Raw genomic sequence first — 19,508 nt, 5'->3', positions numbered from 1 at the left:
GGGTGGGTTTGACCTTAGATATCCCAAGCTCCTTCACAGAATGATAAACATCAAGTTGAAGTTTCCCTTTCTCGACCTGCCCGCCTATGTGTTTTAGTTCTTTCGAAATGTAACATGTTGAAATAAGCCTATACAGGCAGAATAAGGCACAGCACAAAATTCTCCATTTTGCCACACAGATAATGCTCACTAGTGTGATCTGACATAGCTGATGAGGGTGTTTGTCTTTCTACTTCTTCCCAACATTGGCCAGATTCACTGTGTAGGTGTGTGATAATGAGAGGTGTACAAGAAGGCAGGCTCAGCATCTATAAAGCAATAGATTAAGTGCGGTCAGGTTCAGCATTCTGAATGGGCAGGCACACACACAAAAGAGCTTGTTGCACCGTGCAGACAATGGGTCCACAGCAAAGCTATTGATGACCGGTGAACCTTCCACGCCTGTAGTAACATGGAGGTTGAGATGGCAGCTCAGTGTATACTTGCACACAAAACTTTCACCTGAAGTTGCTGGTCAGTCTTCTCAATTGAGGACTCCAATCTTGTCCTGCAATATCCAGGGTGCTAAAGCAACATTCTGCTATCAAAATATAAAAAAGAACCTTCAAAAGACACAGTCAATGTCCTACTGAAGGGAGAGCAAATATTGAGTGCAACAGCTATTCTGCGCCACATCATATCACATCACAATTATGTTTGGATGTACACACTGTATGTTTTATTGTCTTTAGAATAAAAAGAAATGACTGTATTTCATTTGTAATATATATTCAATGCAGAAAATTCCCAATGAATTTGACATTTGAATTGAATTGAAAAAAAAAGTTCCAAGAAAATACCTTCAGGCATTGCTTAGATATGGAGGAAATAGTGAAATTTTGAGCATTTGACCTTGACCTTTGACCTTGAGCATCTGCACCCAAAAGTTGATAGGCACAACTTCAGCCCCTCTATGTATACATGCCAAGTTTCATTACAATACCCCAAACGGTTTTTATGCTGTCCACAAAATTGATTACAGACGGACGGACGGATGGAAGGACAGACGGAATGAAGGACAGGACGGATGGAAGGACAGACAGAAGGATGGACAACCTACAAACATAATGCCTCCAGCACCACTTGTGGCAGAGGCTGATGACGAAACTGATGAAGTCAGCTAAATCCACACTATTATTTTATGTATACCAAATATCCAGTCAATTCAAATCTGACTCTTGACCTTTGGTGGGTGCGGTCAATAGTTGATTGGCGCACGTGTAACACATTATGTAAAGTTTCACTTGAGTGCCTCTATCAGTTGCCAAGCTACCTCGTCCAAAAAATCAACATGGACGAATGGACTGATGGACTACTTATGTGGATAAATAAAAACTTCTAATCTATATTATTCAGCAGGTTAATGAAATACGGTATTGCACTGTCCTGAAACCTTCTTGTTTTACACTTAAATTGCTGGTACCTTTTGTTTGCATGCAATGCGTATTGATGCCCCTGATGCCCTTGACTGGCTCTCTTGACGGGGAGCCAGTTGGATACAAATGGGTTTTATTAGCCATACGACAAGCAAAATCTAGACTCAGCTGTTTTCTCCTGTTAGCTAAAGTGCCGAACTTGCAGGTTTCAAGAGCTGCAGTGTACCATGTGTAGTTTTTGCCTAATATTATTCTGCATGTTCTTTTCTGAATCACCTCTGACTTTCAAGTTTCTTTGTGAGGGAGCCATTGAACACTGGCCAGCCATACTCAAGAACAGGACGTATGTATCCCGAGTATACAGTTACTAAATCAGCTGTGGGGATGCTAAAACGAAGCATTTATAACTTTATGTTGCACTCCAAAATCATTAAACAATGTAACTCACAAAACTGGAATGGAAACTTTTTGCCAACATTTTGCCAATTAACAATCAGCTTCTTCTGGCATCCTTCCGGTGGAAGAATGGTCCTTAGTCGTGCAGGAATTTCACACACTGATGAATTTTCAGTGCATGAAAGACGGCTTGGAATCTCTCAGATTGCCCGGTCCCGGTTTCAACTTTCACATGGCCAGCCAGGACTGGGCGATCCGAGAGATTCCGAGGTGTCTTTCACGTACTGAAAGCGCATCAGTGCGTGAAATTCCTACATGACTTCACACAAATAAGGACCATTCTTCCACTGGAAGGATGCCAGAAGAAGCCAATTGCTATTCGGCGAAATGTCGCATGACGTAAGTTTCCATTCCAGTTTTGTGATTTATAGTGATTTTGGAGTTTACACTTCGACTGTATGAATGATAATCTAAATCAGTTTTTTGTTGCACTTTTTCAGAACCTGAGTAACATGGCCATTCCATTTCAAGTTTGACTGAATCAAAACACCTAATATTCTTGGCTGAGTGACAGTACCTAGTCCAACATCTGCAATGGACAAAGCATCATGTAGAGGAGGATTTTTGCAGAAAGTTATTGTCATTGTTACACACTTTGAAGAATTCAGTTTCATGTTGTTCCTGGTCTACTCGCTAATTTCGTCTAAAGCTTGATGCATGTTAGATGGATGCCCCATTTACCCTACTGTCAATCAAAGTCATATCATCCATATATTTTAAATTCTGGACTGGTACATTTGAACATGCATCATTGACCATTATTAGAAATAAAATTGGCCCAAGTTTAGTGCCCCGGGGAACACCTGCATTGATGTTTTTCCACCCTGATAGCTTTCTGTGGTACTTTACACATTGTGAATGAAATTCAAGAAAACTAACAATCCACGAGACAAGGCAAGGTCTTATACTTGTGCCAAGCAACTTCTGTATGAGAATGTTATGATCTATGGTATCAAATGCTTTGGAGAAGTTGGTCAACACAATCGTTGATATCGCTTTCGAATTTTCAGCATTTTTTAGTATTTGGTGGAGTAACTGAATGAGGTAGTGATCAGTTGACAGTCCTTTCCGATTACTGCATTGGTTGGGATCAGTATGCTGAGCGATGTCTTCAACTAACCATTTAGCAATGAACGATTCTGCAATTTTGGCAAAGTACAATGTAACTAGTAGGAGCTATCGGGTGCAAATCCTTCACAGTGGGGGATACACACAAGGTGATTGGAACTATTTCAGCACATTTCCTCTGATGAGGTACTAAACCCTTTCTGAAAGAAGTATTTCAAATGTTGGCAAGGGGAGAAGCCAATTCACAAGAGAATTCTCTCAGGGTTCTTACAGGTAGGTCTCCTGTAATGCTCGCCTTTGCCTAGTTCAATGTGCTCTAAATAGTATACACCTGCCCGGCTGTACTATAGGACACTGATCTTGGGCTGGAAGGAAGGCTGGTAACCTGCTTCTGTCCAGTGAAGGTACAACAAGTCAGCTGCTATCAAACAAAAATATTCATTAATATAATTGGCAACTGACAGGTCATCAGCTGTATCATTGTCTGGAATGTGGATGGTTGTATGATCTTGTGCACTGTGTGTGATGAGTTTGTCTGTCTATACCACGCTGCAGGATCTCTTGCCTTCAGATCACAAACTCTGGTGCTGTAATATCGATTTTTTTTGTTGCTTTCGTTACTGTCCGCAGTGCCTTGTTTCTACAGTGGCACCACAGAAACAGTTGTCTACCAGCAAAAGCTATCTGCCTGCAATGTATGAGTGTTTTTACTTCAGCAGTAACCCATGGTTTATCTGATTTGTGCAGCCGGATTGTCTTCCATGGGAGGTAAGTGTCAAGACAAGAGTGAATGTTTTCCAGGTACACATCACACTTTTTAGAAGGATGACTAATCTGTGCAGGTTCTTCCCAAGTATGGTGAGTAACCCAATTAGTCTGGGTGCCAAAGGCTGAACCTTGTTTTACTGTCCACCCAATGTTTTTTGATGGTTTTACCCTATTTCGGGGGTGCTGAATCCGAATCTGCACGATGCAACTCTTGCATCCTTGAGGGTTTTGAGATATTCAAGATGGCCCCAAAATGGCCGCCCAAACCGGAAATTCCCATATATTTCCTTCTAAATGGTAAGAAATTGAAAACAATCATTGGTTTGCCCTATTTCGAAGGTGCTGAATCCAAGTCTGGATGATGCAACTCTTGCATCCTTAAGGATTTTGAGATATTCAAGATGGCCGCCAAAATGGCCTTTAAAATCGGAAATTCCTATGTATTTCCTTCTAAATGGTGAGAAATTGAAAACAATTGATGGTTCTAGGCTATTTCGAGGGTGTTAAATCCGAATCTTGCTGATGCGTTTCTTGCATCCTTGAGGATATTAAGATATTCAAGATGGCCGCCAAAATGGCAGCCAAATTACCCGGAAATTCCTATGTATTTCCTTCTAAATGGTGAGAAGTTCAAAACAATTTATGGTTCTAAGCTATTTCGAGGATGCTGAATCCGAATCTGGCTGATGCGACTCTTGCATCATTGAGGATTTTGAGATATTCAAGATGGCCGCCAAATTGGCCGCTAAAATGGCCGCCCAAACCGGAAATTCCTATGTATTTCTTTCTTAGTGGTGAGTAATTGAAAACAATTGATAGTTTGAAGCTATTTCGACGGTGCTGAATCCGAATCAGGATGATGCATCGTTAAGGGTTCTGAGATATTCAAGATGGCCGCCAAAATGGCCGCCAAAACCTGAAATTCCCCTGTATTTCCTTGTAAATGGTGAGAAATTGAAAAACTATTGATAGTTTACCCTAGTTCGAGGGTGCTGAATCAGAATCTTGATAAAACTCTTGTATCCTTAAGAGTTTTGAGATAATAAAGATGGCCACCAAAATGACCGCCAAAAATGGAAACTCACATGTAGACCCCCTTTTTCCTTCTAAACGGTGTAAAATTGAAAATAAACTGATGGTTTTACCTTATTTTGAGTTTGCTGAATTTGAAGCTGCAGGATACAGCTCTTGCATCCATAATGGTTTTGAGATGATATGGCCGCCAAAATGGCCCCCAAATGGCCGTCAAAAACGGAAATTCCCATGTAGGCCCCCTAAAGTGTCTAAATGGTGTAAAATTGAAAACAATTGGTGGTTTTACCCTATTTTGAGGGTGCTGAATCCGAACCTGGTTGATGCAATTCTTTTTTTTTTCTTTTTTTTTTTTGGGGGGGGGGGGTTGAGAATTCCAAGATGACTGCCAAAATAACTGTCAATATTGAAATTTTTGAGACCCTATTCAGCACCCTCGACATTTTGTTGTTGCCATTTTTGCGTTCCTTGGGGTTTTGAGATGTCCAAGATGACCGCCAAAATAATTGGCAGAAATGTTGAAATTCCAATGTTAATGTTTTTTTTCTAAATGGTGAAAATTTGATAATAAATTGATGGTCTCACCCCATTTCGAGGGTGCTGAGGGTTTTGAGATATTTACAAATGTCCTGTATAAACGGAAATTCCTTGATATTTTCTTATAAATAAGTGAAATATTGTGCTATAACGTGAAGCGAGTGATTAAAAGCAATAATTCCTATTCTTGAATTCAACTCGGTTGAGCAAATTTGTCAAATCAGCCAACAATTAATGGCATCCAAAATGACTGTCATAATGGTATTGTAATATACTGAGATATTCCGATATGTCTCAAACGGAACTTTAACACATAATGGAAAGAAATATGATATTGACATCATACTGAAACGTACAAACACAAAGATAAGACTGAAAATTAATTTTCTTTATGCACAATCGTCATAAAGTAATGCCTGTGGTAGCCAATAAGGGCTCCGCAGACTGATGTGAAGTTAATCCTTTTTGGCTATAAGAGTAATATTAAATTATGGCCTGCTGGTATTTGGTGTTGACATTTGTCTTGTACTCTTATGAGTCTCGCCGCGTACTCTTATGAAACTTGTGGCATATTCTGATTACGTCACTAGAAATGGTTGCATCCATGACCACTATAGTAGATATCAATATAAGGGTAATTTCAAAAGCACTCTGCGTGATTATGATATTCGTAAGTACTGGACTATCAACTACAATGTATTACCTTAAATGTTGCTGTTTGTTTGTTTGTTTTGTTTTTTACTACGCGTTACCTGTGATTTTTCCATCCCCTCGTGTGTATATATGATATCGTCGCTTGGGCGACAAGATGCTGTTTCTGAAATTTTAGTGAAAATGACTTTTTTGAATAAACAGATAGTCAGTTAATGATATCCTGTCCAAAGCTTAGCTGTCTTGCCCAAAAAATGAAGCTACCATGGCATGTCAAAGGAAAGGTTCTCTCATTTGTTATAGTGCTTTGGTTGCCATGTTTGTTTACTTTTTGTTTTTGTTTTTGTTTTTCTCTCCTGAACATGTGACATTTTGTAGATGCGAGGTTTGTCGCCCCATATATATGTATGTGTAGATATATATTACATCATATTGAAGAAAACTTTGAAGCAGAACTATAAAAATGTCCAACTCTTGTCTTCAACAATGTCATCAAGACCACCAATATAAACCAATTAACCAATGTGAGTGTTCATGGATGAAACGATTAAAACTGTTCATGGATTAAAACAAGTAATATTGGGAATCTCAGTATCAAGATAACTTTCTACATCACTATCACAATATGATCGAGATGGGTATGTCTTGTCCACTGATTGTTAGTGTTAAAAACATATCCATGATATGTAGATGAAACAGTGTAATCTTTCAAATATTCAACCGCATCTGTAGTCTTGCAGGATTCATTCCTGGCACAGCTGTATCTACAAACTCCAAGATATCCGGTAAAGCTGGTTTCACTGTACAGCAAGTTCAAACTGGGATGTACAATATGCGTTCGTTTATCAGCAGAGTATGGTTGGGTTTAGATTTTGCCATTGACGAAAACCTGAAATAGGGTAAAACCATCAATTGTTATCAATTTCTCACCATTCTGGCGAGCATTTTGAATATCTCCAAACTCTCAATGATGCAAGGGTGGTTTCGTCCAGATTCGCATTCAGCACAGTGATCGAAAAGTTTAATAGGGTAGAATCATCAATAAAATTGTTCTCAACTGCAAAACATTAAAATTGAAATACGTGGAAATTTCCGGTTTTGGTGGCCATTTTGAAATTGGAATAGGATAGAACCATCAATTGTTCTCAATTTTGAACCATTGAGAATGAAATATGTGAGAATTTCTGGTTTTGGTGGCCATTTTGAATATCTCAAAATCCTCAAGGATGCAGGAGTTGCATCATCCAGATTCGGATTCAGCACCCTCAAAACAGGGTAAAACCATCAATTGTTTTCAATTTCTCACCATTTAAAGGGAAATACACGGAATTTCCGGTTTTGGCAGCCATTTTGGCGGCCATCTTGAATATCTCAAAATCCTCAAGGATGTAAGAGTTGCATCATCCAGATTTGGATTAAGCACTCTCAAAATAGGGTAAAACCATCAAGTGTTTTCAATTTCTCACCATTGAGAATGAAATACTAGAGAATTTCCGGTTTTGGCGGCCATTTTGGCGGCCATCTTGAATATCTCAAAATCCTCAAGGATGCAGGAGTTGCATCATCCAGATTCGGATTCAGCACCCTCCAAACAGGGTAAAACCATCAATTGTTTTCAATTTCTCACCATTTAGAAGGAAATACATGGGAATTTCCGGTTTGGGCGGTCATTTTGGCGGCCATCTTGAATATCTCAAAACCCTCAAGGATGCAAGAGTTGCATCATCCAGATTCGGATTCAGCACCCTCGAAATAGGGTAAAACCATCAAAAAAGATTGGGTGGACGGTAAAACAAGGTTATCCCCAAAAAGTGGCTTTGGCATCCAGACTAAATCTCCAAAAGACCACAATCCACTACCTTTTAGGGGACGTACATGTATGACTCTTTTCTTCGTCATATTTTGTGGACATGATCTATTGGCAGGAATCCAAAGAACACAATTATGATCGCTAGCAGCAATAGAAGAGAGATACTTGGACATGAGAGTATAAATTGGCATAATTAGTCACGATCTTATCCAAAACATTGATTCCTCTAGTGGGTTCCATCACCACTAGGGTAAATTTGTCATTAGCAAGAATCATTTTAAGATTCAAATTTTTGAAATCCCCAATGGACGACATTCTTGCTTCAGGATACTGCAGCATTAGAGCATCAGTCGTAGATGTCAGCTGATCGATATATTGTTCAGCATATGGATGGAGAGGGGGTAGTATACAACATAGACAATGAGACTAGATAACTGCCAAGAGTAAACATACAATTTAGGTCCCAATTAGGACCCCTCCCTTGGGTCCCATGGGAGGGGGGTGGGGGCACCCCTGATTCTGCCATGAATAAACTTGACTCTACAGTCATCAGTGTAATAAATTATGGTATCAACTTAGCTCTATCACTTCTGGTTCTAGAGAAGAAGATTTTTTTAAAATTCCTTATTATCATCATTATTATTATTATCATTATTATTATTATTATTTTTTTGGGGTATTGGGCCCCCTGGGACCCCCAGGTGGGGTATGGTGCCCCTTTGAACAAATTGAGATCCTATCCCCCTAGAGATGCTACCTGCCAAGTTTGATGAAAATCGTCATGAGGTTTTCAAGAAGATGAAAATGTACAATTTTGGCCCCCATTAGGTCCCCTCGCATCCCCCTCTCCTGGGTCCCAAGGGGGCATCCCTAATTCCGCCATGAACAGACTTGAAACTACAGTCATTAATGTAATACTCATAGTATTGACTTGGCTCTACCACATCTGGTTCTAGAGAAGAAGACTTTCCAAGATTCCTTAATTTTGGGGGGTTGGGGGCCCCCAGATGGGGCATGGTGCCCATTTGAACAGATTGAGATCCTATCACCCCAGGGAAGCTTCCTTGTTAAGTTTGGTGAAAATCGGTCATGGGGTTTTCAAGAAGAAGATGAAAATGTAAAAAATTTACGCATAACGCATGCCAGACAAAGAGTTGAGCATAAGAGCTCACTTGAGCCAAAGATACAGTAATTACACATGCCAGATTTCAATTCAAAAAAAAAAAAAAAAGAATTAACAAAATCTACACTTTTTCTAACATTTTCATTAAAATATGCTGTTCCCGTGGCAATACATTGTTCAACAATGAAAAGAGATGAAGGGCTCACATGTGCCAAATTTCAAGTCAAATGTTAAAAAAATGAGGGAATTAGCCAAATTCTCACTCCTTTTGTATGATTTTCCTTCAAAGTTGCTGATACCATGTCAACACATTGTTCAACAATGACAAAAGATAAAATTTGCACATCTACATACATTGTACTTTAGCAGTCACATGTGCCAAATTTCATGTCAAATGCTTTAAAACTAAAGGAATTGGGTTTTTTGACAGGAAATTTCCCAGAGAATCTCCATTAGTGATACATGTATACATTAAGTTTTAAGAAAGATCCTGAAAGCATTGCATAGATGAGGGAAATAGTGAAGTTTTGTGGAATTGACTTGACCTTTGACCACTGACCTTTGACCACTGACCCCTAAATTCCCTAGATAGTGCCTGTCAGTCAGTACAAGCATATGTACCAAGTTCCATGAAGATACCCTGAACCATTTGCGAGATATGGAGAAAAAAGTGAAATCTTAACATTTTCACTTGACCTTTGACCTTTTGACTTGCCCCATCATATGTCATCCTTGGGCAAAGATTAGTGAAATTTGCTTCATCCAGTCTTGAGTTATCATCTAAACGGGACACAATTTCATGATTTGACCTTGACCTTTGACCTCCGGCCGATGTCACCCAAAATCTGATCAAGTAATTGCCCCATTATACTTTATACTTGTAAAATTCCACTCAATATTACTCAAGTTATCGCATAAACAAATGGGGACAGAGGATGGACGGATGTACATACGGATGGACAGACAACCTGAAAACATAATGCCTTTGGTATCCTTTGGGTGGAGGCGTTAAAAAATTGCTTTTACCACAGCAACTGATTTCTAAACATTCTTCAAAAAAGATGTCTTGCACAACTACACATTATATTGATAGCATGTGCAAAAATTTCAACTGAATTGCTTTAAAACTGTGATAGTTCAATCCACAACAGTTTGTGTGATTTTTTGAAAATTTGCCATTGCCATGGCAACACTTTATGGGATAATGACGAAAAAGGTGTCTTGCACATCTACCTATGGTAGTGGTCACACATGCAAATTTGGGGTCAATTGCTCAAATACTGAGGGATAGGTCACTCCATATATTTTTGTAGGATTTGTATAAAAACTGATGTTGCCATGGCAACAGATTTCTTTATACTCATGATAAAGGTGTCTTGCACAACTGCACATTACATTAATCGCACGTGCCAAATTTCAGCTGAATTGCTTTAAAACTGCAGAGTAATTCAATCGACAACATAAATTTTAACAAAAAGTTGCTATTGCCATGGAAATGCATTACGAGATACTGATGTAAAAAGTGTCTTGCACATCTACTTATGATAGTAGTTCCACATGCCAACTTTTAGGTCAATAGCTACAAAAAATGAGAGCGTAGTTCGAGCCACAAGTTTTGGGACCGACTAACTGCCCGACCACCTGACCTCAAAGTGATTCCTATATACCCCTATACACACTATAGTATATGCGGGTGGGGGTATAAATATCACTTTTTTAAACATGTGTTTTAAAAGTTAGCATGAAAGCTTAAATAACTCAATGGCCCGTATTCTGCTAAAAACTTAGACCCGAGTTTAAACCCACGCCTGGGTCTAAAGTGGGTTTTTTGGGTTTAAACCTGGGTTTAAACCACCAGTTTAGACCCAGGCTTAAACCCAGGTTTAATTTGTATTCTACTAAGTCCAGCTGTGGTCTAAATTGGGTTTAAATTAAACCTACCCAGGAGGAGGTTTATTTCGAGTTTAAATCGAGTCTAACGATGACTGGTAAGGGTACCAGCACACAGATCAATGCCAATGCAATGGCACAAACGAGTGGCTGCCTGGATACGTACAGCAGCTAGCTTGTCGGCCACACGCGTGTACACACGAGATACGCCTACTACGTACTAACACGTTAGATCTAATACTTGTACACTTAGAAGAGACTCGAGATATAAATGTTAGAAATACTACTACCTAGTACTACCTGTAGTTAGTCTACACTTTACGCTGAAAATAACCTGAAGACTAGACCAAGAACTCAATGTAGGACTAGAGGGTAGGTTGAGCCTGAGGTCGATTTGGCATAGATAGACTAACTGTTACTAGACCGAGAACCTAGATCGTAGGACTAACGTTAGGACTAGGAGTAGGGTCCTACTAACGTTAGTAGTTCACTATTCGAATACCTAGAGTACATTATTGTAACGTTAGGACTAACGTTAGATCTATTAAAAGTTAGGTTAGTGTGGTACGGTAGGTAAAATCTACTTCTAATAGTAATATCGAGACAGGGTTGATATAGGCCTAGGTATCTATTTCTAAATTTTAGAATGGTTTCCATTTTTATTAACCGACAATCTTAAGAGAAAAGCTTTTATTCAATTTCCTGCCTCAAAGTCCTGGTTTGATCAATCACCAATCCATTCGGAATTCACGATTCAATCGACATAAAAAGCCATGTCCCATCCAGCGCACACAGCAACCGTGCCGCCGGCCGGCGCGGCGCGATGGCTCTGCTGGTACTGAGCATTCAAAGCTAGCTAGCCAGGAATATAATACCGTTGTACCATGTATCCTGTGATGTGCGTCGCACACGTACACAAACTGTACAGTAATGTACAGTGCTTCACGAGTCGTCGCAAGCAAAAATACAGCATGCCCTTATTCGACATAAATACCCGTAAAAACGATTCAAAATCCAAGAAAGTCACGCTCATGTGACTGATACACTGCCAATAATAAATTTAAGTGGATTTGTGGAGAGAAAAGTACTCAGAGAGGGAGAATTTCTTCTTCCATAGAGGGCACCAAGGTGGCTTGACCCAAGACTATTTCGAGTTTAATTTAAACCCGAAATAGACTTGGGTTTAACTAAACCTCGCTAGCAGAATACAAAATTAAACCTCGGGTCTAGCTAAACCATAGGTGAGTCTAAAATGGGTTTAAACCTTGGTCTACAGTAGAATACGGGCCAATGATTTCTTTGTCTCTTAAATGTAAAATTTAAACAAAATTTATGAGATAGAATTGCAAATCAACATTGCTTTTCAGCACATGATGAGTATAAAACAAACAACATATGAGATACACAGGGTTTGCATGTTTTCATCATATACTTCATTATTTTGTTCGCTTATGACAGAATTTTGATAAAAAACAAAACTAGAAATGTCGCTATGGCGACTGGTATGCCTCCGCCATAATGCATGATTCTCCTAATAGGTCTAAATACTACATGCGGACAATGTGTGATGACATTTTCACAAAATTGGCAAAACGTTAAAATGACAAGTTTGTCACAAATGTGTTGAATGCTCACCTTCCTTGACCTAGGTTTAATTGGATGAATAGGAGAGCATGTATTTGGGATTTACAGACTTTAAGTTGACTTTGACCCATTCATACATTTATGCATGGAGTAATTTTCAAGGTATGGAGAAAAAGTGCAATTTCTGTATTGAATAGTAAATTGTTACCATTTTCATCTGGCCTTCGACCCTAAAATTCATAAGATAACCACTGTCAGGCAGAAGATGCATAGATATGTAGTACGTTTCAAGATAACTTGAGCCACTTCCGAGATATGGAGGAAAAACTTAGTTCAGCACTTTCACTTGATCTTTGACCTTTTGACCTTAAGAGGCAAAAACAAAAGAAAAAAAAAACTTTCCAGAGAATCTCTATTAGGTTAAACATGCATACACCTAGTGCAGAGCTACCAAGTCGAACGCATTCTGCGTGAGACTCAAGCATTTAGGGTCTGTCTCACGATCTCACGCATGGCACCCATTTTTCTCACGCATCTGGTGAAGTCTGCAATTTGGGCCAAAAAAAAGAAGCATAGCTCAAAGGATTAGAGTGACAGTTGCAATTGAAGGTATATTTCCCTTTTGCCTTTCAAAATTAGTAAAAAATAGTCACGGAAGTATGCACCAGATCACATCATTAAGAGCTAATAATTTAAAAAAGCTCCCTACCATGGGAGGGGGACACCCTCCTCGTTCGCGTGCGCATGTGCGCGAGCGCCGAGACGCCGAGTCATAAAAATCTCACTCATAAAAGTTTTTTAAACTTGGCATCTCTGCTAGTGTGAAAAAAAAGTAATCCTGCTGGCATTGCATAAACATGAGGGAAAGAGTAAAATTTTGAAGTGTTGCCCTTGACCTTTGACCCCTGACCTTTGACCCCATGAACCCTAAATTCTCTAGATAATCACTGCCAGTCAGTACATACTATCTTCCATGCAGAGACCTTGAACAATTTCCAAGGTACAGAGAAAAAAGGTAAAGTTTTAATATTTTTGCTTGACCTTTTGACCTTTGACCTTTGACCTCATGACCCAAACTTTCACCAGAGAATCTTAATTGGTTAATACATGTATACACTAAGTGTCAAGAAAATATCTTCAGGCATTGCAAAGATATGATGGAAATAGTGAAATTCTATGTATTTGACCTTGACCTTTTGACCTTTGACCTTGAGCATATGCACCCAAAAGTTAATAGGCACAACTTCACCACCTAATACACATACATGCCAAGTTTCATTAGGATACCTCAAAAGGTTTTGATAGTTACCTTGTCCACAAAATTCATTACGGACGGACGGAAGGACGGACGGACGGACGGACGGACGGACGGACGGACGGACGGACGGACGGACGGACGGACGGACGGATAGACGGACAACCCGAAAACATAATGCCTCCGGCACCACTTCGTGGCGGAGGCATAAAAAAACTGCCCCTCCAGAGGAATTCGTTATAACAGGATTGCACATGCACTTTTTTCTTTTTGCGTGCTGAAGCTCAATCCCCTCTCTGTTCCTTCTCATTTTCACTCAACTGCTTCCACATAGTTTTTTTTTTAATAACTTTTACGTTTCCTGTGATTCTTGCCTCTTGAGCATCACAGACTTCTTCTGTCAATGCATGTTATTTGTTTTTAGGTATGAGAGACTCAGTGATTTAGTCATATTTTCAAGTAACATTAACTTTTTGAATATCATACAATGATATATTGTAATTATCAGATATTTCTTTTCTCATACCGAACATCTGTGAGCAAAACTTTGAGTACCTTGAACAGTGCAGATTGTCTCCAAAACCTTATAAGAAAAAATGAAAATGCACAGAAGTTACAGTTTACATAAAATTCTATTTACCTATAAATTGGTTTTAGTACATAGCCATATTTGTATAATTTGATGGAATACAAGAGTAACTAGACTTGGAATTTGTCAACACTGACAAATTAGGTGATCCGATCGTTTCGGAAATCAATGCTTTGAGTCCTGATCCCAATATAGGCATGACCATACAGGTTTCACCTGAGTTTAGGGACATTGGTCGTGTTATGTTTGGATTCTCATTTAGAAAAGGGAGTCAGACCTGCCATCTTTGGTACCCAATTCCGTATACACTAACGAAGATACAGAATGAAGTAAATTTGACCTTTGACCCCACTTTGCACAGCCAAGATGGCATCTGAGCAAAAAGTGGTTAATTTGTGAAATGATTCTTGCGACATCGTCTATACGTGTGCAAAATATGGCAAAGATAGGACAGGTATTCAACAAGATACAAGATGAAACAGTTATGACCTTTGACCCTACTTTACATACCCAAGATGGTGTCCTATCAAGTAGTTGTTATTTTATGAAATAATGTACGTGACATGAACTAAATCTGTGCAAAATATGGGGGTGATAGTGGCTGTTTTTCTTGAGTTATTGCACAGAAAGTTGCAGAAAGAAAGAAATATCTCAATACATCGAAGATAAGCTTTAATTTCAGACAAGTATTTTGACGTGATCCCGACATTGTATGAAAAAAGAAGGGCACATCTGCAATAGCGCAAAGTCTCAACTACAACACATTAAAATCTGGGAGAAATTCACCGAAGGGTAAGTGAACTAGTGCTCGATAAAGACAATCATGTCAATTTTCACATCTAGAAAAATTCCCTCCCATAGAGATAACACGTCATAACGAAAATACAGAAAGAAGTACATATGACCTTTGGCCCCACTTTGCACACCCAAGATGGCATCTGAGCAAAAAGTGGTTATTTTGTGAAATGATTCTTGTAACATGGTCTTTGCGTGTGCAAAATATGGGAAAGATAAGACATGTATTCACCAAGATACAGGATGAAACATTTATGACCTTTGACCCTAATTTACATACCCAAGATGGTGTCCGATCAAGTACTTGTTATTTTATGAAATAATGTACGTGACATGAACTAAACATGTGCAAAATATGGGGTTGATAGCCATTGTTGTTGTTGATCTATTGCACAGAAAGTAGACTTAAGAAAGAAAAATAAAGAAAAAATTAAGTTATTTTATAAAAATTTGAAGGAGAAGCATAAAAAAATCAGAAAAAGATTAAGTTTGGAAGGGAGAATAAGACTAACTACAGAAAAAGAAGAAAAAAAGTGTTTAGAAAAAAAAAAAAAAAATATTGGCAGGGGTGAGCCTCGAACCGGGGACCTTAGGATTACGAGTCCGATGCGCTATGCACTGACCTATTTCACCCTCCATAGGCCCTGTGTATGAAGCAAAATGACGCTGCATCGAAGCCAAGTGCCAATTTTAACCAAGTTTTTCAACATGATGCTGACGTCGTATGAAAAAACGAAGGGCACACTTTCAATAGCCCAAAGTCTCAGCTACAACATATTAAAATCTGGGAGAAATTCACCAAAGCATAAGTGAGCTAGTGCTCGAAAAAGATAGTCATGTCAATTTTCATTTCCAGAAAAACTGCACTCCCATAGAGATAACACGTAAACTGGTCAAATTTGACAAGATTACTTTCAATCCATTTTTACGAGGTGATGCCGTCATCCAATCAAAATTTTGGTAGTGTATTTATGAAAGAGCATTTAATAAGCTACTACATACTGAAATCTGGTTGAAAATCGGCAAAGGATAAGTGAGATATGCTCGAGTGAACTTGAAATTTGATGACGTCATTTTGAAAATTTACTTTTTTTACTTTATTAAGAAATTTGATATCTTTTAATCATTTTTTCAGCATCGCCAACCCATTAAATGACATGTACAACTCATCAGTTTTCAGAATATGTAAAGAAAATGGGGGGTCACCGTCCATCCTGATGAGTAAAATCGGATTTAAAATTGGCGTTTTTTTTTTTCATAGTTGCACTGTATATCGCCATTGACGCGCGCGCGGAATTTCAACTTTGACGGGCCCGTATGACGTCATATTGAGTCGGATTGACTTGAAACTTGGTAGAAATATTCCTTGACATTTCAGACATCTGATCTTTCTATTTCTATTACATATGAGCTGTGCGTGCGCATATGTGCGCACGCGTACGCGTCCGTCCAATTTTTTCACTTTTTCAAAAAATGCTCCAAAATATCTGAAACGTGTGCAAAAAAAAATTTGAGCTCGATTGGAGCATGTCAACATTTTAACGCGCGCGTACTCGCACGGTTTAAGTGTAAACTGAAATTTGATAAAATGAGTAGAATGCGCCTGACTTGAAATATATGTGACGTAAATTTAATTGAAAAATTTCATTCCATTAATGAGATATGAATGAAAATGTGTTTTCATATAATGACGTCATAGTGACGTCACGGTCGATTGATCACTATGATTTTATAAGATCTGTCGTCTTTGCGACATGATACATATATGGTATAATTTTGAAATTGATAGGCTGAGGACTTTCTGAGCTAACCTCTGCACAACTTTTGTCCAGAAATAAACAATCAGTACAGATACAGAAGGTGATCCAAAGGATATTCGGATCACCTAAAAAAAGCAAGGGAATTTTGAGCTGTCTGTACATCATGATCACATAAAGCCTTAGAAATTATGAAACTACTGCTCTATTAAAGCTTCCCTTTATAGCAATTAACTTTTCATCATTTGAGCTGAAAGTTTGAAAGAATAAAGGGCATTTTTGAGACAAATGTTCACTATAAGTCGGATTGTTTATGTCCCAGAGGTTTGTTGAAATTGTTATGGACATTTGTTTCATGAATGGGGTCCTGTTCCAGGATGGATAGCTAATCGATACAGAGTACGTAAGCTTCCTAACTCTTTCAAAATTGTGAAAAGATTATTTTCAATACAAATTATTAGAATTATGATAGCCTTCCCACATATATATTGCACAGACAGGGAGTAGGAGGTGCATTTTCAGAGCACATATTCACTATTTGCTTGTTTTTTTGGTGAACCATATAGTCCAAAAACAGGAGATGAGCCCCAGTCTGCTTCAAACATGGCACGCAGCTCCTCGGCTAGAGTGCCGAAGGTAGGCTGTACCTGCACCATCAAAGCAAGAAAGTGTCTCACTGGCAATTCAGTGAAAATTTCTAATCATCATGACCATGCTTTTTTTCCTTGGAGGTTCACAGAAAAAATGTAATTATAGTTCATGTTTGACAAGGGATGGACAGGAACTTGAAACATACATTGCACATATTACCCATGTGGCCAGATCTTAGTTGATTACGACTGTGAACAATATCACCAATAATGTTCAGTGGGCTACAGGGCTGCACACATACCCATTTTTTCTACTGGTCCAACCTGGCTGTCTGTTGGACCATTTACTAATAGGTACCCAGTTTTTAAATGTTTTTACGGATCCATACCTGAAAAAGTTCCTGGTCCAACAGTGAATTTTACCAGTCAGCGACTGTTAGACCAGTGCCAGTGTGCAGCATTGGCTACCATCTTTATTAGTAAATAGTAGATGCACTACCATGAGGTAAGCTGGGTATAATCTTGCATAAGGGCAATTCCATGGTAACTGACATTACACGTAAGGATTTTCATGAAATTGTTTACCTTGTAGTTTTGTGAATGAATGTTAGACCAGTGCCAGTGTGCAGCATTGGCTACCATCTTTATTAGTAAATAGTAGATGCACTACCATGAGGTAAGCTGGGTATAATCTTGCATTTATAAAGAATGTTATGTCCCATGTACAGCCAGCAGATCTACAATTTTTGCAGGACATGTTCATTAGGTGGAACACCCAATTTTAGTACACATTACTGTTTGGACAACAAAGTAGAATTTGCAGTAGCAATAGAGACAAAGGTATCACAGATGTTCATCTGTTTAGGACTTTGATATTTCAGTTGTTCTCTGTATGTGTTCATAGACTTCTTTTATTTTTATGGTACATACCCAAGATACATCATATCCAGAACACAGCCAGATAATAGATGTCATGTACATGTACCTTTAAAAGGTCACACGAATGATTGAAAATAACTTTTAAGGTATTTTGACATTTTAAGTCCTTGTCAAATACAAAAAACAGCCAAAAGTATACCAACCCATATACCTCCTGAAAGAAAATTTAGCACGTTTTGATATGAAACAAAAGAGAATGGTTTCTAAGATCATCCTGGTGTGTTCTGAGGGAAAGGGTGTTATAAAGTGTGAAAATTAGTAATTGTTCATTGTTCAGAAATCTCATCCATAAATTTTTTTCTCCATTTTTTAAAAAGGGTGTCTAACTTCCTGAACAGCAGTTAGGATTTTATGATTAATGCCCCTACCTTGTTATCTACCACTGCAGCAAGTGGCATGGCATCAAAGCAATTGTTGACAGCTTCCCAGACTTGCTGACCAACAGTAGGACCAAACTTCTGGTTGCACTCACTGTAGGAATACATCAAGATGACAAACTGGAAATTATTAAAACATTCCACCTAACAAATCATGGAGCCATTGATATGCACTGGTCTGATATCATCACTTCCAGGTTCATGCATTAAAAGCTAGTGATACTATATGACACTAAAATAAAGCATATTGCAAAAAATGCTAAGTTTATGACTGCACAGAGAAGACATTGTGATCTCTTCCCACCTCCCTGTTGTGATCAAGTAATATGCACATACAAAGAGCAATAGGGTTGATTCAGGAAAACTGCTGTGAACAGCAAAGGTACACAGTCTACATCAGTACTCTAGCATGCAGCATGTTGCCATCACTTACTTCAGTTTGCTGTTCAACATGAACGAGAATACCTTGGAATTATTAGGTGATGCGCTAATGGTGTATCACCTATTGTGTTTGTACAGAATCTTCCTATTTAGGTGATATGCTATCAGTGTATCACCTATTGTGTTTGTCAAAATCTTTCTTTCTTTTTTATTCTTCTTTCTTTCTGCAATATTTTGTGGGTGGTATATCTCATCAATGACATGACAGAATTACATGAAATTTTCAGTCAACACACACTGTATCTGATAACAATATCTCATGCCAATAACATTTTCATAAAAAAAAAGCTGATCTGTGATGTCATCTAGGCACCATTTTGTGATTTTCAGATGTTAGATGATTGATCATATCTTCATAACTAAATGTCATTTCCATATCATTTTTGGTAGACAAAAAGTGCAAGTCATGACTGATCATCCTGTACTAAACT

The 19,508-nt window shown here is 38.5% G+C and overlaps 1 protein-coding gene across 1 annotated transcript in view; it reads right to left on the bottom strand.

Annotated features, from left to right (window-relative positions):
• Nucleotides 1-19,508, bottom strand: part of LOC139712918 (serine/threonine-protein phosphatase PP2A catalytic subunit 3-like) — a 122,433-nt gene that overhangs the window by 40,691 nt on the left and 62,234 nt on the right. Inside the window, exon 5 of the mRNA XM_071624698.1 lies at nt 18,628-18,730. Coding sequence (XP_071480799.1) covers nt 18,628-18,730 — 103 coding nt within the window. The remainder of the gene's footprint in view (nt 1-18,627; nt 18,731-19,508) is intronic.

The sequence above is a fragment of the Diadema antillarum genome, unplaced genomic scaffold, assembly GCF_040938485.1.
Source record: "Diadema antillarum isolate AM-2024a unplaced genomic scaffold, OU_Dant_1.0 seq00001875_RagTag, whole genome shotgun sequence".
Lineage (NCBI taxonomy): Eukaryota > Metazoa > Echinodermata > Echinoidea > Diadematoida > Diadematidae > Diadema > Diadema antillarum.
The sequence above is the reverse complement of the archived record's forward strand: the minus strand, read 5'-3'. Positions and strand labels throughout refer to the sequence as shown.